The 21526-nt window shown below is 45.5% G+C and overlaps 1 protein-coding gene across 1 annotated transcript in view; it reads right to left on the bottom strand.

The window, feature by feature from the left end:
* STPG1 (sperm tail PG-rich repeat containing 1) overlaps positions 1-21526 on the bottom strand; it is a 61803-nt gene that overhangs the window by 23336 nt on the left and 16941 nt on the right. The window contains exons 4-5 of the mRNA XM_075264633.1: positions 14243-14354; positions 1927-2095 (exon numbers count right to left, since the gene is read on the bottom strand). Of these exons, the coding sequence (XP_075120734.1) occupies positions 1927-2095; positions 14243-14354 (281 nt within the window). The remainder of the gene's footprint in view (positions 1-1926; positions 2096-14242; positions 14355-21526) is intronic.

Below are 21526 nucleotides of genomic sequence, written 5' to 3'. Positions count from 1 at the left end.
GCCACTACCAAAGATGCATTTCTTATTCTGCATTGCAGATCCAATTTCATGAAAATGTATCTTTTAACAAAGCTTAGCTGAAAAGGGCTTTAGAGTCATGTCCTATTTTGCCAGGGCTTTGGTCTCTGCTCCAGATAACTGCCCATAACTACAAAGTGTGACAAAGTGGAAAATATCACTTCAGCAATAATAGGGGGAGAGCAGTAAGTGGCAATTATCTAAAGCAGAGAGTGAGGCCATGGAGGGAGAGGACACAGCCCTAAAGATCTTTGCAGCTATTTTGCATAAACATGAAATGCTAATTTTCATAAAAATGGAGTTGCAATGCGGAATAAGAAAGGCATCTTCAAAAAGTGTAGAAGCCACCCCACAAGATACTGTCATTAGTCTGATACAGATTTTTCTGCTGACAGACTCCCTTTAAAGCATACCTCCATTTATAAACAACATATTTCTTTAATAATATGTCATGATGCAGTGTGACTCAAGTGACTGCAGAGGCCCAATCACAGGCCTACGGGATATGGTGGGACATTATATTGTGTGGCGAGGCCACTATTGGACAATACATTGATTTACAAGTGGTTGGATTCAGAGATGATTTGTTATTAGAAGAATGAAGTATGGTAAACGGCCTGAATAAAGAGAACTGCAAGATGAAAGAAGATCAGCCTTAGGTAATAAATAGCTAAGAAGAAGACGCAGAACATTGCCGGAAGTTCTGATGACAAATACTGCACATGTTGTATTTAGTGAATGAGTCGTTTGTAGCATACACTGAAAACTGTGTAGAGTAGTTCAGTATTTGCCTCAGGAGTTCATATTTTGTTCCTCATAAAAAAGGAAAATATATTAACCCTTTCAGGACCAAGTGTCATTAGGGTTGAGCGATCGTGTTCGGAAAAAAATCGGATTCCGATTGGCGATCGAGAAAATTTCACAATCGCGATTGGAATTCCGAACACGATCTGTTTATGTGGGATCGAGATCGGTGATCTTTTCCCACAATGCCTTCACACTGAGTATATAGTGTATACTCAGTGTGAAGGCTCCGCTGCAGTTACATAGGAATGAATGGAAGCAGCCGGCACACAGCCTTAACCCCCTGCGCGCCGGCTGCCTCCATTCATTCTAATGGGAGACTAAAGCTACTTACCTCCAGAGATGGCTAGTCCGCTGCTCCTCTGCTCTTCGCTTTGCTGCCGGTCTAGCTGCCGTCTTCTTCTACTGGCTGCCCCCTCCCTGCCAGATTAGGAGAGTGTGGGCGGGTTAGGAGACGTCTCCCCGCCCTGTACCCGCTCACACTCTCCTAACCCGCCCACACTCTCCTAACCTGGCAGGGAGGGGGCAGCGAGGCGGAGAAGACGGCAGCTGGACCAGCCATCTCTGGAGGTAAGTGGACACCAGGGGGGACTAAGTAGCTAGAGGATTAAAAAAAGATCCTCTGGATACTTAGTGATTCACTACACAGCGTGGATTCTAACAATATTCAGATTCCATGCTGTATAGTGAATAGGATTGCTTTTAAAATCCGAACTCCGATTAATAAAAAAATCCCATTGACTTGCATTGGGATCGGAATTGGGATCGAGATCGGGTTCGAATGAAAAATGATCGGAAATCGGATTTTAAAATCGATCCTGAAAAGTCAGGATCGGCTCAACCCCAAGTGTCATTGATGCCCCAATGCTCAGGCCAAATTTAGCACTTTTGTATGCATTGCAATTGTATGCAATATCTTTTTAATGGCTTTGCATATCCCAACTATTTTTATCGTGTTTTTCATTCATCATAAAGACAAGTATAGAAATTTATAACGAACGTTATTGGGCAGTATGATCCCTTTACATTTGAATTGCTATCACAAACAAACCAAACCAAGGGAATAAAAGCTATACCCTCTGTACACAACACTCTATGACTTACGGAAACGGAGTTTTCTTTCTTATTTCAGGAAATTCATATGGATCATAGCTGGTTGGCCCAGGGAAATCTGAGATCATGTTCAAAATGTCCCGTGACGTCTTTGACTTGAAGCATGAAACCAGGACCTTGGGAGACTCTTTAGTTAAAGAGTCATTTATTGTATAATGACCTAAAATGACATATTCATATGTCAATTATGAAGGTTAGGTTTGGTGTGGCCCACATTTATAAAATACAACCTTCTACAACCTACAATAGTGGACATGTGAAGACTGATGGTTTTACGTGGAAAAAGAAATAGTGTAAATGTTTGTAGATGACTTGCTACTTGAATCAAAGTAACAGGAGTTTCACGCAAATACATTAACCTAGCTTTCCACTGGTAAGTCATCTGTAGATTAACAATTCCTACAAAAGAATTCAATTTATTCTTATGCAAACAGTTACTTTTTGATATATTTATTGTAATGTCTTTTCATAGGAAAGCATTGAATCTTACCCAGTGTAAATTTTGGCATACAATAAAAATGTTCACCCTATTTATTGTTTATTTATTTAATGTTCACCCTTACTTATTTTTAACAAAATCAAACATTACCAATAAAATCTATGCGTCATTTTATGTACAGAGAAGTGATACCAAGCACTTTTGTAATATACTTTATTACGGAACTAAAGATAGTTTTGTTTATCTTTCCATAAAATAGCCTGGGAAGTGGCTCCCCCAAGTAACTTAGCATTACGAAAGAAAATTAGTTCATGTTAGTTAACACTTCTGACTCAGCATGGGAATATGAAGAGACAGCTGAAAAGATTAGCATGTATAGGACCACAGGCACTATTTAGTATGTACAGTACAATGCATATGTAAGACCTGTCCAGATCATAGTGTCATAGTTAGAATTAAATGTATAATATATAAAACAATCTGTGCACACTCCTCAGCCTCATGAAAAATGTTTCTCAATAAACTACTGCCAGAGGTCCCTTTTGCTCTGAGTGAACTGCAGATCAATGTACAAGGAAAATGAAGCGATTATCTCCATTAAAAAAAAAAAAAAAAAAAAAAAAAAAAAATTACACTTGAAGGGTCAGACATCAACAGAGTGATGTGCCCCAGAAGACTGCATGATTTGTAAGTTCCATCAAAAACTCTGGCACCCTTTAAAAACGTTAGCACTCTTTGAATTTCTTCTTTATAAAATGTAACATTCATTCTGGCTATGAGTAAGGGACAGGTTTGGTCCTGAATAGAGATGAGCGAACAGTGTTCTATCGAACTCATGTTCGATCGGATATTAGGCTGTTCGGCATGTTCGAATCGAATCGAACACCGCGTGGTAAAGTGCGCCATTACTCGATTCCCCTCCCACCTTCCCTGGCGCCTTTTTTGCTCCAATAACAGCGCAGGGTAGGTGGGACAGGAACTACGACACCGGTGACGTTGAGAAAAGTAGGCAAAACCCATTGGCTGCCGAAAACATGTGACCTCTAATTTAAAAGAACAGCGCCGCCCAGGTTCGCGTCATTCTGAGCTTGCAATTCACCGAGGACGGAGGTTTCCGTCCAGCTAGCTAGGGCTTAGATTCTGGGTAGGCAGGGACAGGCTAGGATAGGAAGGAGAAGACAACCAACAGCTCTTGTAAGAGCTAAATTCCAGGGAGAAGCTTGTCAGTGTAACGTGGCACTGACGGGCTCAATCGCCGCAACCCAGCTTTCCCAGGATCCTGAATGGAATACACTGTCAGTGTATTCCCGTATACCCGATATATACCCCGATACCCGTTCCAACGGTGTGCCCCCCCACCTTCACCCCAGAAATACCCTGCAAGTCCCCTAGCAATAGAATTGGGGCTATATACACCCACAATTTTTACTACTGGTATACAGTGCCATTGTCTGACTGGGAATTCAAAGAATATATTGGGAATACAAATACCCTCATTTCTTGCTACTGCCATATAGTGCCAGTGTCTGACTGGTAATTCAAAGAATATATTGGGGTTACGTGCACCCACAATTTTTACTACTGGTATACAGTGCCATTGTCTGACTGGGAATTCAAAGAATATATTGGGAATACAAATACCCTCATTTCTTGCTACTGCCATATAGTGCCAGTGTCTGACTGGGAATTCAAAGAATATATTGGGGTTACGTGCACCCACAATTTTTACTACTGGTATACAGTGCCATTGTCTGACTGGGAATTCAAAGAATATATTGGGAATACAAATACCCTCATTTCTTGCTACTGCCATATAGTGCCAGTGTCTGACTGGGAATTCAAAGAATATATTGGGGTTACGTGCACCCACAATTTTTACTACTGGTATACAGTGCCATTGTCTGACTGGGAATTCAAAGAATATATTGGGAATACAAATACCCTCATTTCTTGCTACTGCCATATAGTGCCAGTGTCTGACTGGGAATTCAAAGAATATATTGGGGTTACGTGCACCCACAATTTTTACTACTGGTATACAGTGCCATTGTCTGACTGGGAATTCAAAGAATATATTGGGAATACAAATACCCTCATTTCTTGCTACTGCCATATAGTGCCAGTGTCTGACTGGGAATTCAAAGAATATATTGGGGTTACGTGCACCCACAATTTTTACTACTGGTATACAGTGCCATTGTCTGACTGGGAATTCAAAGAATATATTGGGAATACAAATACCCTCATTTCTTGCTACTGCCATATAGTGCCAGTGTCTGACTGGGAATTCAAAGAATATATTGGGGTTACGTGCACCCACAATTTTTACTACTGGTATACAGTGCCATTGTCTGACTGGGAATTCAAAGAATATATTGGGAATACAAATACCCTCATTTCTTGCTACTGCCATATAGTGCCAGTGTCTGACTGGGAATTCAAAGAATATATTGGGGTTACGTGCACCCACAATTTTTACTACTGGTATACAGTGCCATTGTCTGACTGGGAATTCAAAGAATATATTGGGGTTATAAATACCCTCATTTCTTGCTACTGCCATATAGTGCCAGTTTCTGACTGGTAATTCAAAGAATATATTGGGGTTACGTGCACCCACAATTTTTACTACTGGTATACAGTGCCATTGTCTGACTGGGAATTCAAAGAATATATTGGGAATACAAATACCCTCATTTCTTGCTACTGCCATATAGTGCCAGTGTCTGACTGGGAATTCAAAGAATATATTGGGAATACAAATACCCTCATTTCTTGCTACTGCCATATAGTGCCAGTTTCTGACTGGTAATTCAAAGAATATATTGGGGTTACGTGCACCCACAATTTTTACTACTGGTATACAGTGCCATTGTCTGACTGGGAATTCAAAGAATATATTGGGGTTATAAATACCCTCATTTCTTGCTACTGCCATATAGTGCCAGTTTCTGACTGGTAATTCAAAGAATATATTGTGGTTACGTGCACCCACAATTTTTACTACTGGTATACAGTGCCATTGTCTGACTGGGAATTCAAAGAATATATTGGGGTTATAAATACCCTCATTTCTTGCTACTGCCATATAGTGCCAGTTTCTGACTGGTAATTCAAAGAATATATTGGGGTTACGTGCACCCACAATTTTTACTACTGGTATACAGTGCCATTGTCTGACTGGGAATTCAAAGAATATATTGGGAATACAAATACCCTCATTTCTTGCTACTGCCATATAGTGCCAGTTTCTGACTGGTAATTCAAAGAATATATTGGGGTTACGTGCACCCACAATTTTTACTACTGGTATACAGTGCCATTGTCTGACTGGGAATTCAAAGAATATATTGGGGTTATAAATACCCTCATTTCTTGCTACTGCCATATAGTGCCAGTTTCTGACTGGTAATTCAAAGAATATATTGGGGTTACGTGCACCCACAATTTTTACTACTGGTATACAGTGCCATTGTCTGACTGGGAATTCAAAGAGTATATTGGGAATACAAATACCCTCATTTCTTGCTACTGCCATATAGTGCCAGTGTCTGACTGGGAATTCAAAGAATATATTGGGGTTACGTGCACCCACAATTTTTACTACTGGTATACAGTGCCATTGTCTGACTGGGAATTCAAAGAATATATTGGGGTTATAAATACCCTCATTTCTTGCTACTGCCATATAGTGCCAGTTTCTGACTGGGAATTCAAAGAATATATTGGGGTTACGTGCACCCACAATTTTTACTACTGGTATACAGTGCCATTGTCTGACTGGGAATTCAAAGAATATATTGGGAATACAAATACCCTCATTTCTTGCTACTGCCATATAGTGCCAGTGTCTGACTGGGAATTCAAAGAATATATTGGGGTTACGTGCACCCACAATTTTTACTACTGGTATACAGTGCCATTGTCTGACTGGGAATTCAAAGAATATATTGGGAATACAAATACCCTCATTTCTTGCTACTGCCATATAGTGCCAGTGTCTGACTGGTAATTCAAAGAATATATTGGGGTTACGTGCACCCACAATTTTTACTACTGGTATACAGTGCCATTGTCTGACTGGGAATTCAAAGAATATATTGGGAATACAAATACCCTCATTTCTTGCTACTGCCATATAGTGCCAGTGTCTGACTGGGAATTCAAAGAATATATTGGGGTTACGTGCACCCACAATTTTTACTACTGGTATACAGTGCCATTGTCTGACTGGGAATTCAAAGAATATATTGGGAATACAAATACCCTCATTTCTTGCTACTGCCATATAGTGCCAGTGTCTGACTGGGAATTCAAAGAATATATTGGGGTTACGTGCACCCACAATTTTTACTACTGGTATACAGTGCCATTGTCTGACTGGGAATTCAAAGAATATATTGGGAATACAAATACCCTCATTTCTTGCTACTGCCATATAGTGCCAGTGTCTGACTGGTAATTCAAAGAATATATTGGGGTTACGTGCACCCACAATTTTTACTACTGGTATACAGTGCCATTGTCTGACTGGGAATTCAAAGAATATATTGGGAATACAAATACCCTCATTTCTTGCTACTGCCATATAGTGCCAGTGTCTGACTGGGAATTCAAAGAATATATTGGGGTTACGTGCACCCACAATTTTTACTACTGGTATACAGTGCCATTGTCTGACTGGGAATTCAAAGAATATATTGGGGTTATAAATACCCTCATTTCTTGCTACTGCCATATAGTGCCAGTTTCTGACTGGTAATTCAAAGAATATATTGGGGTTACGTGCACCCACAATTTTTACTACTGGTATACAGTGCCATTGTCTGACTGGGAATTCAAAGAATATATTGGGAATACAAATACCCTCATTTCTTGCTACTGCCATATAGTGCCAGTGTCTGACTGGGAATTCAAAGAATATATTGGGGTTACGTGCACCCACAATTTTTACTACTGGTATACAGTGCCAATTTCTAACTAGGAATTCAAAATGCGCAAGGCTCCCGGAAAGGGACGTGGACGAGGCCGTGGGCGAGGTCGGGGGAATGGTTCTGGGGAGCAAGGTAGCAGTGAAGCCACAGGGCGTCCCGTGCCTACTCCTGTGGGGCAGCAAGCATTGCGCCACTCCACAGTGCCAGGGTTGCTTGCCACATTAACTAAACTGCAGGGTACAAACCTTAGTAGGCCCGAGAACCAGGAACAGGTCTTGCAATGGCTGTCAGAGAACGCTTACAGCACATTGTCCAGCAGCCAGTCAGACTCTGCCTCCTCTCCTCCTATTACCCAACAGTCTTGTCTTCCTTCCTCCCAAAATTCCGAAGCTTTACAGAACAATAACCCAAACTGTCCCTGCTCCCCAGAGCTGTTCTCCGCTCCTTTCATTGTCCCTCAACCTGCCTCTCCACGTCACGATTCCACGAACCTAACAGAGGAGCATCTGTGTCCAGATGCTCAAACACTAGAGTCTCCTCCATCTCCGTTCGATTTGGTGGTGGATGACCAGCAACCCACCCTCATCGACGATGATGTGACGCAGTTGCCGTCAGGGCATCCAGTTGACCGGCGCATTGTGCGGGAGGAGGAGATGAGACAGGAGTTGGAAGAGGAAGTGGTGGATGATGAGGACACTGACCCGACCTGGACAGGGGGGATGTCAAGCGGGGAAAGTAGTGTGGATGTTGAGGCAGGTGCAGCACCAAAAAGGGTAGCGAGAGGCAGAGGCAGAGGTCAGCAGCTTAGGCGAAGCCAGGCCACACCCGGAATCTCCCAAGATGTTCCAGTTCGTACCCAGCCCCGAAAAACTCCCACCTCGAGGGCACGTTTCTCGAAGGTGTGGAGTTTTTTCAAGGAATGCGCCGAGGACAGATATAGTGTTGTCTGCACAATTTGCCTCTCGAAATTGATTAGGGGCTCTGAGAAGAGCAACCTGTCCACCACTTCAATGCGCCGTCATTTGGAATCCAAGCACTGGAATCAGTGGCAGGCAGCAACGGCAGGACAAAGGCCGCCTGCCGTTCACGCCACTGCCACTGCCTCTGCCACTGCCTCTGCCTCTGCCACTGCCACTGCTGACTGTGCTGGCGATGCACTCCAGAGGACGAGCCAGGACACCACTTCATCTGCCTCCGCCACTTTGTTGACTTCTACCTCATCCTCCCCTGGTCCTGTCTTATCTCCTTCTCCTGCACCATCAAAGGCACCATCAGGCGTTTCTTTACAACAACCCACCATCTCTCAGACATTGGAGCGGCGGCAGAAATACACTGCTAACCACCCACACGCGCAAGCCTTGAACGCCAACATCGCTAAACTGCTGGCCCAGGAGATGTTGGCGTTCCGGCTTGTTGAAACTCCCGCCTTCCTGGACCTGATGGCAACTGCGGCACCTCGCTATGCCGTCCCTAGCCGTCACTACTTCTCCCGGTGTGCCGTCCCCGCCTTGCACCAGCACGTGTCACTCAACATCAGGCGGGCCCTTAGTTCCGCGCTTTGCACAAAGGTCCACTTGACCACCGACGCGTGGACAAGTGCATGCGGACAGGGACGCTACATTTCACTGACGGCACACTGGGTGAATGTAGTTGAGGCTGGGACTGCTTCCCAAACTGGCCCGGTGTACCTCGTCTCCCCGCCTAACATTCCTGGCAGGGACACGAGAAGAACACCCCCCTCCTCCTCCTCCTCTACCGCCTCCTCCTCCGCCACCGCCTCCTCCTCCGCCACCGCCTCCTCCTCCGCTGTTAGATTGACCCCAGCTACGAGTTGGAAACGTTGCAGCACTGGCGTTGGTAGACGTCAGCAGGCTGTGCTGAAGCTGATCAGCTTGGGGGACAGACAGCACACTGCCTCCGAGGTGAGGGATGCCCTCCTTGATGAGACGGCAATATGGTTTGAGCCGCTGCACCTGGGCCCAGGCATGGTCGTTTGTGATAACGGCCGGAACCTGGTAGCAGCTCTGGAGCTTGCCGGACTCCAACATGTTCCATGCCTGGCCCACGTCTTCAACCTAGTGGTGCAACGTTTCCTAAAGAGCTACCCCAATGTTCCAGAGCTACTGGTGAAAGTGCGGCGCATGTGCGCCCACTTTCGCAAGTCGACAGTAGCCGCTGCTAGCTTAAAATCTCTCCAGCAACGCCTGCATGTGCCACAACACCGGCTTTTGTGCGACGTCCCCACACGCTGGAACTCAACGTTTCAGATGTTGAATAGAGTGGTTGAGCAGCAGAGACCTTTGATGGAATACCAGCTACAAAACCCTAGGGTGCCACAAAGTCAGCTGCCTCAGTTTCACATCCATGAGTGGCCATGGATGAGAGACCTTTGTGACATCCTACGGGTCTTTGAGGAGTCCACAAGGAGGGTGAGCTCTGAGGATGCGATGGTGAGCCTTACAATCCCGCTCTTGTGTGTTCTGAGAGAATCCCTGATTGACATCAGGGATAACTCAGATCACACAGAGGAGTTAGGGATAGCATCCGATCCGTCACAGCTGGAGAGTAGGTCCACACATCTGTCCGCTTCACTGCGTTTAATGGAGGAGGAGGAGGAGGAGGAGGAGGAAGAAGAGTTGTCCGATGATGTGATGGTGATACAGGAGGCTTCCGGGCAACTTCGAATCGTCCCATTGTTGCAGCGCGGATGGGTAGACATGGAGGATGAGGAGGAAATGGAGATTGAACTTTCCGGTGGGGCCAGAGGAGTCATGCCAACTAACACTGTGGCAGACATGGCTGAGTTCATGTTGGGGTGCTTTACAACCGACAAGCGTATTGTCAAAATCATGGAGGACAACCAGTACTGGATCTTTGCTATCCTTGACCCCCGGTATAAAAACAACATCTCGTCTTTTATTCCGGTAGAGGGGAGGGCCAATCGCATCAATGCTTGCCACAGGCAATTGGTGCAGAATATGATGGAGATGTTTCCAGCATGTGACGTTGGCGGCAGGGAGGGCAGTTCCTCCAGTAGGCAACCAAGTTCTCACCGGTCCACACAAACGAGGGGCACACTGTCTAAGGTCTGGGACACCTTGATGGCACCCCCTCGCCAAAGTGCCGCCACGGAGGGTCCTAGTGTCACCAGGCGTGAGAAGTATAGGCGCATGTTGCGGGAATACCTTTCCGACCACAGCCCTGTCCTCTCCGACCCCTCTGCGCCCTACACGTATTGGGTGTCGAAGTTGGACCTGTGGCTTGAACTTGCCCTATATGCCTTGGAGGTGCTGTCCTGTCCTGCCGCCAGCGTCCTATCTGAGAGGGTGTTCAGTGCAGCCGGTGGCATCATCACTGACAAGCGCACCCGTCTGTCAGCTGAGAGTGCCGACCGGCTCACTTTGATAAAAATGAACCACCACTGGATAGAGCCTTCATTTTTGTGCCCACCTGTGTAAAGCACCCCAACATGAAACTCCATGTCTGTACTCAACCTCTCCAATTCCTCCGCATCCTCATACTCATCCACCATAAGCGTTGCACAATTCTGCTAATACTAGGCTCCCTCCAACATGATTTCCCCCAACTCTGCTGGTTAGAGGCTCCCTCCACCCTGATTTCCACCAACTCTGCTGGTTAGAGGCTCCCTCCACCCTGCTTTCCCACAACTCTGCTGGTTAGAGGCTCCCTCCACCATGAATTTGCCCAAACTGGGCTGTTTAGAGGCTCCCTCCACCATGAATTGGTCCAAACTGGGTTTTTTAGAGGCTCCCTCCACCATGAATTGGTCCAAACTGGGCTGTTTAGAGGCTCCCTCCACCATGAATTTGCCCAAACTGGGCTGTTTAGCGGCTCCCTCCACCATTAATTGGTCCAAACTGGGCTGGTTAGAGGCTCCCTCCACCATGAATTTGCCCAAACTGGGCTGTTTAGAGGCTCCCTCCACCATGAATTTGCCCAAACTGGGCTGGTTAGAGGCTCCCTCCACCATGAATTGGTCCAAACTGGGTTTTTTAGAGGCTCCCTCCACCATGAATTTGCCCAAACTGGGCTGTTTAGAGGCTCCCTCCACCATGAATTGGTCCAAACTGGGCTGTTTAGAGGCTCCCTCCACCATTAATTGGTCCAAACTGGGCTGGTTAGAGGCTCCCTCCACCATGAATTTCCCAAAACTTGGCTGTTTAGAGGCTCCCTCCACCATTAATTGGTCCAAACTGGGCTGGTTAGAGGCTCCCTCCACCATGAATTTGCCCAAACTGGGCTGTTTAGAGGCTCCCTCCACCATGAATTGGTCCAAACTGGGTTTTTTAGAGGCTCCCTCCACCATGAATTGGTCCAAACTGGGCTGTTTAGAGGCTCCCTCCACCATGAATTTGCCCAAACTGGGCTGTTTAGCGGCTCCCTCCACCATTAATTGGTCCAAACTGGGCTGGTTAGAGGCTCCCTCCACCATGAATTTGCCCAAACTGGGCTGTTTAGAGGCTCCCTCCACCATGAATTTGCCCAAACTGGGCTGGTTAGAGGCTCCCTCCACCATGAATTGGTCCAAACTGGGGTTTTTAGAGGCTCCCTCCACCATGAATTGGTCCAAACTGGGCTGTTTAGAGGCTCCCTCCACCATTAATTGGTCCAAACTGGGCTGGTTAGAGGCTCCCTCCACCATGAATTTCCCAAAACTTGGCTGTTTAGAGGCTCCCTCCACCATTAATTGGTCCAAACTGGGCTGGTTAGAGGCTCCCTCCACCATGAATTTGCCCAAACTGGGCTGTTTAGAGGCTCCCTCCACCATGAATTGGTCCAAACTGGGTTTTTTAGAGGCTCCCTCCACCATGAATTGGTCCAAACTGGGCTGTTTAGAGGCTCCCTCCACCATGAATTTGCCCAAACTGGGCTGTTTAGCGGCTCCCTCCACCATTAATTGGTCCAAACTGGGCTGGTTAGAGGCTCCCTCCACCATGAATTTGCCCAAACTGGGCTGTTTAGAGGCTCCCTCCACCATGAATTTGCCCAAACTGGGCTGGTTAGAGGCTCCCTCCACCATGAATTGGTCCAAACTGGGGTTTTTAGAGGCTCCCTCCACCATGAATTGGTCCAAACTTGGCTGTTTAGAGGCTCCCTCCACCATGAATTGGTCCAAACTGGGGTGGTTAGAGGCTCCCTCCACCATTAATTGGTCCAAACTGGGCTGGTTAGAGGCTTCCTCCACCATTAATTGGTCCAAACTGGGCTGGTTAGAGGCTCCCTCCACCATTAATTGGTCCAAACTGGGCTGGTTAGAGGCTCCCTCCACCATTAATTGGTCCAAACTGGGCTGGTTAGAGGCTCCCTCCACCATGAATTTGCCCAAACTGGGCTGGTTAGAGGCTCCCTCCACCATGAATTGGTCCAAACTGGGGTTTTTAGAGGCTCCCTCCACCATGAATTTGCCCAAACTGGGGTGTTTAGAGGCTCCCTCCACCATGAATTTGCCCAAACTCTGCTGGTTAGAGGCTCAATCCACCCTGATTTTCAAAACAAATGTTGGTGCCAACCTCAACTTACTACAAGGGCCAAATTCACTGCTGGTGACAAGCTCTCCTCACTGCAAGTGCCAAATACACATGTTTCAAGGTGTTTTCCTACTGTCAGAGAGGTGGTATTGAGTGTGTAAAGTGTGTAGTTGTTAGGCTGTGATGTTGGGGTAATAGAGGGTCTTTGGTGTGTTAGATGCCCCCAGACATGCTTCCCCTGCTGTCCCAGTGTCATTCCAGAGGTGTTGGCATCATTTCCTGGGGTGTCATAGTGGACTTGGTGACCCTCCAGACACGGATTTGGGTTTCCCCCTTAACGAGTATCTGTTCCCCATAGACTATAATGGGGTTCGAAACCCGTTCGAACACACGAACATTGAGCGGCTGTTCGAATCGAATTTCGAACCTCGAACATTTTAGTGTTCGCTCATCTCTAGTCCTGAAGCATGTCAGCCATTAGCGATTTTTTAATCCCTTTTGTGTTATTTTTCTGATCTTTCTACACTTTTGTATTTAATTTTTCTATAAATTTTTAAACTAATGGATTAAAAGCTACATTTTATAAAGAAGAAATTCAAAGAGTGCGGACCCCTTTTTCTCTATGTTGGAATTTGCATGATATCGCTCCAGGAGGTCCGGGGTGTGGGACGTGCACCTTTGAAGAGCTCTCAAAGACAATCTTGGTGAGCCAACTGACCATTTTTTCTATTTTTGTTTTGCTTTAAAAACGTTGCTGTTTTCTGCCTGAAAAATGTCTCTAATGTTCTTATCACTAGGTGTCTCTCTTCTGGTTAATTTGAAATTCACTTCCTGTTACTAGGGAAGTTCCATCCATAGATGCAAGACAGCTTCACAGTGAAGGGTTTTGTTTTGACTTCAAACAGTGAATGCCAATGTAAGGGGATGATTCTCCTCATAGACTCCACACGTCTGCAAACTTCTTTTACTATGTACTGGACTGAACATATTGCACATATCACAGCACAGACACACATATATATATATATATATATATATATATATATATATATATATACACACACATATATATCCATATATATCAAAAGAAAATGGGACAAATTTCTGAAAGATGTATATCTGGTATTTTCAAAAGCATCCCATTCTGATCAGTCAGGTTGTAACTTATCACATTGATAAATTATCGTGCAATAGTAATTCAGATTATTAATGCCACACAGAAAGAAATGCTATGTTCTGATCAGTGGGAGTTCTAATGCTGAGACCACCACTGATCATGAGTGATACTATGCCCAGTGGTTGACTATAAACTACAGCACAACTGTTCCAAGCAATGGAGCTGTGCTTCTATACTCTACACATTGAGTGGTCATAAAAGCTGCTGTGCCCGGAGCGCCACACATCAGAAAGTGATAGTATACCCATCCCTTTCCATCACAACTTACAGGGAGAAGGTGCTTTTAAATTTTTCAGCTGTATAGCATCCCTCTTTGTTCCTGAGACAAAAGCTGCATGTGCCGATACATTATTACTTGGATGGCAAAAATTTACAGATACCTAAAGAGAAAGAAAAAAAAATTAAAAAGCATATTTATAAAGAAAAATATGAATATGCTGTGATTCATTTCTGTAATACAAAAGTATTATCAGTCAGTGACCAATCTTATCAAATGTGAATAAGCTTAACTGCAGTCTTGAGCTTTTAACATCATGATAGTTTAAGGTCCAACATTTGGTTGAAATTAGTTGCCATATATTGACGAAAGCTCTGAATCCCTTGCATAGACATAGGCCCAGATCTAATATAAATTAAACAGTACAAACAGACAAGCAGTCTGAAAAAAACTGCTGCTGGATGATAAATCTGGCATATCTTTAGACTGTCTATGTTTTTGCTGCCTTTCAGTTGACTCACTTTGACGATTTTAAGACAGAATATTGGTGCATTTTTGGTACATTATGGCACACTTAAACCAGCACCCCTACTAAGAATCTACAACTACATGTCTAGTAACGCTAGGTTCACACTAGCGCCCGGAGTCCGTTCTGAGCTTTCCGTCTTCTGCATGCAGAAGACAGAAAACGTAGGGGCCGGATGTACTTTTTAGTTCTACCATTTTCGGGAAATGCTTTTGCTTTGATCACTTTTTATTCAAATTTTTATCAGAATTAAAACAGTTAAAAAACTGAGGTTTGGCACTTTTGACTATTTTTCCCGCTACGGCATTTACCGTACAGAAAAAATATTTTTATAAATTTGTAGAGCGCGCGATTTTGGACACAGTGATACCTAACATGTATGTTTTTCACAGTATTTAACTACTTTTATATGTGTTCTAGGGAAAGGAGGGTGATTTGAATTTTTAATACTTTTTTTAAAAAATTTATATATTTTTTACTTTTTTTAAATTTATTTTTTTTGCATTTATTAGACCCCCTAAGGCTCTTAAACCCCAGGAGGTCTGATCACTAATGCAATGCATTGCGATGCTAATGCATTACAAAAATGTCATGGCTGTCATGGAAACGTGACGTCGGCAGTAGAGCTTGCTCCAGGTGCCGGCGATCACCAGCAAAATGGCGGCGCCCAAACGCCGCTGGGAAAATGGTGCCTCCGGCGCCTTTGACCACGGCGCCGGAGGGGTTAATGCCTCCGATCGGTCCGGGGACCAATCGGAGGCATTACCGCTGGCTGTCTACTGTGTAACACAGTAGATACACGGCGGCTATGGCGGCCACCCAACTCCCGGGCGGCCGCCATAGTTAAACACCCGACATGCGCTGTACTAGTACGGATGTTGGGAAAGGGTTAATATTCTGAACAATGTACTAGGAACCTGGAAACAAAAAATCAGAATGAGGTGGAAAAACTTCATTTATGCAACTTTCTTACGGGCTTTGTTTTACGGCATTCACTGTGCAGCCAAAATGGCATGCCACCTGTATTCTATGGATCAGTACGATTCCGGGGACACCAAATTTGTATTGTTTTTTTTTATAATTTAGTCTCTTAGAAAATTCACAATTTTGCTAAATATTTTATTTCTTGGAGTCGCCATATTCAGACACTCGTCTGAACTTTTTTATGTTTTGGTGTATGGGGATGCATAAGGCATTTTTTTTTTGTGGAGACAGATGCACTTTTTAGTAATACCATTTTGGGGAATAACTGATATATTTTTTATGTTTGTAGACCAGGCATTTTTGGACACAGGATGTATTATTATTATTATTATTATTATTATTATTTATTTAATGTATTTAATTTATGTATTTATTTATTTAACAGTCTAGGGGAGTTTCACTACATAGCTGTTGAGGATGATCATAAACCAGCCTCAATAGCTATAGTACAACAAGCCTGAGAGCCTTCATAAAGCTCCCAGCTATCAAGGAAAAAGGACAGCTCCCATGTAACGTGAACCTGCACCCTCCGCGCTTTAATCCACCAAACTGATGTTTGCCACTTCCAAGATGGCCGCCGTGACACTTCCGGTCGCATAATGACGTCAGACGCCGTTCGTAAGTGCACAGAGTAGAACGAGGAACACCAGCAGCAGGTTATGAACCCCAGAGGGAGCTGCTTCTGCACACATGGAGACCCAGAAACTACCCCCGGACCATCTGGCTAGGGGACCCCTATCCTGAAGGGTGTTGGCCATGGACCAGGGGTTTGGGAAGGAGGGCAAGCCAGAGACTCTCGCCTCCCTGCCACAGGTATGAGATCCTCTCTACCTCCTGCCTCTGAGAGAGACAGGAAGAACACTGGAGAGGGGAGGCGGGCTGGGGACCTATAACCTCTCTATCTTCCTATCCCTCTCAGAGGTCAAGAGGGGAAAAAAAAAATACAAAAATTATTTCAATAACCGAAAGGAAAAAAATGTTATGGCCTTCAAAACCTCATGTACAAAAAATCCAAAAAAGTGTTGGATTCTGAATCAGAGAAAATGGCTCGTGCCTGTAATGGTTAAGCAGGATAAAGAACTAGAAATTCAATGCAAATTTCTGCAAAACTAACTTTCAGTTTATTGCCATCATACACTTATATAAAGCAAAGAAGCACTGCATGTTTTTTTTTTATATTACACTGAAAGAGTAAGAAACATCATAAGTAGAGATGAGCGAATACCATTCGATCGAGTAGGTATTCGATCAAATATTAGGCTATTCAAGATATTGGATTTCAATTGAATACCACGTGGTAAACGCAGTAAAAATTTGTATCCCCTCCCACTTTCCCTGGTGCTTTTTTTGCACCAATAACTGCATGGGAGGTGGGACAGAAAGCAGGAAAACGTAGGCATTGAAAAAAATAGGAAAAAGTCATTGGCTGGCTAAATCAGGTGACCTTGGATTTATAAGAATAATGTCAGCCATATTCATGTCAGATGCGTTTTGGTGAGATAGGGAGAGACATTGTATTGAGGGTGAGATGGAGTTTAGCCATTGCAAGGCAGGAAAAATTACAATCAATTCTTTTCAGAGCTACACTGCAGGAACAGTGCACATACACTGAATCTGCCAAAGATGCGTCAGGGTAGCATCAAGGGACGGGGACTTGGACGTGGAAATCCATCTGGGGATCCAGTCCAGAGTCCAGCTACTGGAGAGGGTCTGCCAGAAGTGCCCCTTGTCATTAGCACAAGGGGAGGAGGATGGGGACATGGACGAGGAAATCCAGCTGGGGATCCAGGCTGCAGTAGCTCGACTGCGGATCCAATTATCTACTGGAGAGGGACAGCCAGCAGTGCCACAACATTAAGCAGGGTGCAGGATACCCCGCTGACGAGGCCCAAGCACCAGGAACCTTTGCTAGAGTGGATAGCATATATTGTGGACCCGCAACCAGCATGTCCCATCCACAGTACTTAGGAGACACAGTTCCATGTGTCTGTACCAGCACACAAGTTCCTCCTCCTCCTCCCACACACCACCTTCACCATTAACAAATAGTTAAAAAAAAAACATTAATGTTTTAGGGCTCACCCCAAGGGCCTGAAAATTAATGTTTTAGGGCTCACCCCAATGGCCTGAAAATTAATGTTTTAGGGCTCACCCCAAGGGCCTGAAAAAAAATCTTTTAGGGCTCACCCCAAGGGCCAAAAACTAAAACTCTGCTGGTTAAAGGCTCAATTCACCCAAAGGGACTAAAACACTGCTGGTGCAAGGCTCAACTCACCCAAAGGGCAAAAAACACTGCTGTTGCAAGGCTCTACCCACCCCAAGGGCCAAAAAATAAAACACTGCTGGTGCAAGGCTCTACTCACCCAAAGGGCAAAAAACACTGCTGTTGCAAGGCTCTACCCACCCCAAGGGCCAAAAAATAAAACACTGCTGGTGCAAGGCTCTACTCACCCCAAGAGCCAAATGTAAAACACTGCTGGTGCAAGGCTCTACTCACCTCAAGGGCCAAAAAAAATAAAACACTGCTGGTGCAAGGCTCTATTCACCCCAAGGGCCAAAAAAAAATAAAACACTGCTGTTGCAAGGCTCAATTCTCCCCAAGGGCCAAAAACACTGCTGGTTAAAGGCTCAATTCACCCCAAGGGCCAAAAACACTGCTGGTTAAAGGCTCAACTCACCCCAAGGGCAAAAAAACTCTGCTGGTGCAAGGCTGAACTAACTTAAAGGGCCTAAAACTATGCTGTTAAAAGGCTCAAGTCATCTCAAGGGCCTCAATCTCTGCTGGTAGCTCAGCTTAAGGGCCTCTAACTTAATTTGGAAGGGCTCACGTGAAGGGCCAGAAAAGTAATTTTTGGAGGTCTCACCACATCACACACACATAAACAATGACAGTTAAGGGTGGGGGCTTTTGGATTTCCCATTGCCTATGCCATCTGTGGTTGTCAGGGGCAACGTGATTTAAAGGGGTGCATGCTAATGTTTCTTTAGCTTTAAATTTGTGTTTCTGTCTATACTATTGTGGAGGAAAGAAGGTTTCCAAGTATTTTTCCACTTTCATAGAGGTTCTATTGAGTTTGGAAAGTGTCTAGTTGATAGGCTGTGATAGTGGGGTATTCCTGGGACTTGGGCATGTTAGATGCCCCCAGGCATGCTTCCCCTGCTGTCCCAGCTGCATTCCAGAGGTGTTGGCATCATTTCCTGTGATGTCATTGTGGACTTGGTGACTCTCCTTAGTCGAATCGTGGTTTCCCCTGAAACGAGCATTTTTTTCCCCATAGACTACAATGGGATTCGATATTCGGTCGAATATCGACTATTTCACTACTCCATCATCTCTAATCATAAGGAAAACAAAGACATTGATGTTTTGAATCCAACTATGTGATAGGATGGATTGGTGGATTACACTTGCAGTTTGTCTAGTGGTTACTCAGCAACCGATTCTGTAATGGATTAATTCAATCTCAGCAAATCATCCTTACTAGAGATGAGCGAACAGTGTTCTATCGAACACATGTTCGATCGGATATCAGGGTGTTCGCCATGTTCGAATCGAATCGAACACCACGTGGTAAAGTGCGCCAAAATTCGATTCCCCTCCCACCTTCCCTGGCGCCTTTTTTGCACCAATAACAGCGCAGGGAAGGTGGGACAGGAACTACGACACCGGGGGCATTGAAAAAAATTGGAAAAAGTCATTGGCTGCCGAAATCAGGTGACCTCCATTTTAGACGAATAGTGGATTTCAAATCCGGGTCATATGAGAATGTGAACTTTGTGACTATGAGACAGGGATAGCTGTACAGGCAGGGATAGCTAGGGATAACCTTTATTTAGGGGGGAATGTTATTAAAAATAACTTTTTGGGGCTCTATCGGGTGTGTAATTGTGATTTTTGTGAGATAAACTTTTTCCCATAGGGATGCATTGGCCAGCGCTGATTGGCCGAATTCCGTACTCTGGCCAATCAGTGCTGGCCAATGCATTCTATTAGCTTGATGAAGCAGAGTGTGCACAAGGGTTCAAGCGCACCCTCGGCTCTGATGTAGCAGAGCCGAGGCTGCACAAGGGTTCAAGCGCACCCTCGGCTCTGATGTAGGAGAGCCGAGGGTGCACTTGAACCCTTGTGCACCCTCAGCTCTGCTACATCAGAGCCGAGGGTGCGCTTGAACCCTTGTGCACACTCTGCTTCATCAAGCTAATAGAATGCATTGGCCAGCGCTGATTGGCCAATGTATTCTATTAGCCTGATGAAGTAGAGCTGAATGTGTGTGCTAAGCACACACATTCAGCTCTACTTCATCGGGCTAATAGAATGCATTGGCCAGCGCTGATTGGCCAGAGTACGGAACTCGACCAATCAGCGCTGGCTCTGCTGGAGGAGGCGGAGTCTAAGATCGCTCCACACCAGTCTCCATTCAGGTCCGACCTTAGACTCCGCCTCCTCCGGCAGAGCCAGCGCTGATTGGCCGAAGGCTGGCCAATGCATTCCTATGCGAATGCAGACTTAGCAGTGCTGAGTCAGTTTTGCTCAACTACACATCTGATGCACACTCGGCACTGCTACATCAGATGTAGCAATCTGATGTAGCAGAGCCGAGGGTGCACTAGAACCCCTGTGCAAACTCAGTTCACGCTAATAGAATGCATTGGCCAGCGCTGATTGGCCAATGCATTCTATTAGCCCGATGAAGTAGAGCTGAATGTGTGTGCTAAGCACACACATTCAGCACTGCTTCATCACGCCAATACAATGCATTAGCCAGTGCTGATTGGCCAGAGTACGGAATTCGGCCAATCAGCGCTGGCTCTGCTGGAGGAGGCGGAGTCTAATGTCGGACCTGAATGGAGACTGGTGTGGAGCGATCTTAGACTCCGCCTCCTCCAGCAGAGCCAGCGCTGATTGGTCGAGTTCCGTACTCTGGCCAATCAGCGCTGGCCAATGCATTCTATTAGCCCGATGAAGTAGAGCTGAATGTGTGTGCTTAGCACACACATTCAGCTCTACTTCATCAGGCTAATAGAATACATTGGCCAATCAGCGCTGGCCAATGCATTCTATTAGCTTGATGAAGCAGAGTGTGCACAAGGGTTCAAGCGCACCCTCGGCTCTGATGTAGCAGAGCTGAGGGTGCACAAGGGTTCAAGTGCACCCTCGGCTCTCCTACATCAGAGCCGAGGGTGCGCTTGAACCCTTGTGCAGCCTCAGCTCTGCTACATCAGAGCCGAGGGTGCGCTTGAACCCTTGTGCACACTCTGCTTCATCAAGCTAATAGAATGCATTGGCCAGCGCTGATTGGCCAGAGTACGGAATTCGGCCAATCAGCGCTGGCTCTGCTGGAGGAGGCGGAGTCTAAGATCGCTCCACACCAGTCTCCATTCAGGTCCGACCTTAGACTCCGCCTCCTCCAGCAGAGCCAGCGCTGATTGGCCGAATTCCGTACTCTGGCCAATCAGCACTGGCTAATGCATTGTATTGGCGTGATGAAGCAGTGCTGAATGAGTGTGCTTAGCACACACATTCAGCTCTACTTCATCGGGCTAATAGAATGCATTGGCCAATCAGCGCTGGCCAATGCATTCTATTAGCGTGAACTGAGTTTGCACAGGGGTTCTAGTGCACCCTCGGCTCTGCTACATCAGATTGCTACATCTGATGTAGCAGTGCCGAGTGTGCATCAGATGTGTAGTTGAGCAAAACTGACTCAGCACTGCTAAGTCTGCATTCGCATAGGAATGCATTGGCCAGCCTTCGGCCAATCAGCGCTGGCTCTGCCGGAGGAGGCGGAGTCTAAGGTCGGACCTGAATGGAGACTGGTGTGGAG

This window comes from Leptodactylus fuscus, chromosome 2 (genome assembly GCF_031893055.1).
Source record: "Leptodactylus fuscus isolate aLepFus1 chromosome 2, aLepFus1.hap2, whole genome shotgun sequence".
NCBI classification, from domain to species: Eukaryota; Metazoa; Chordata; class Amphibia; order Anura; family Leptodactylidae; genus Leptodactylus; species Leptodactylus fuscus.
The sequence above is the reverse complement of the archived record's forward strand: the minus strand, read 5'-3'. Positions and strand labels throughout refer to the sequence as shown.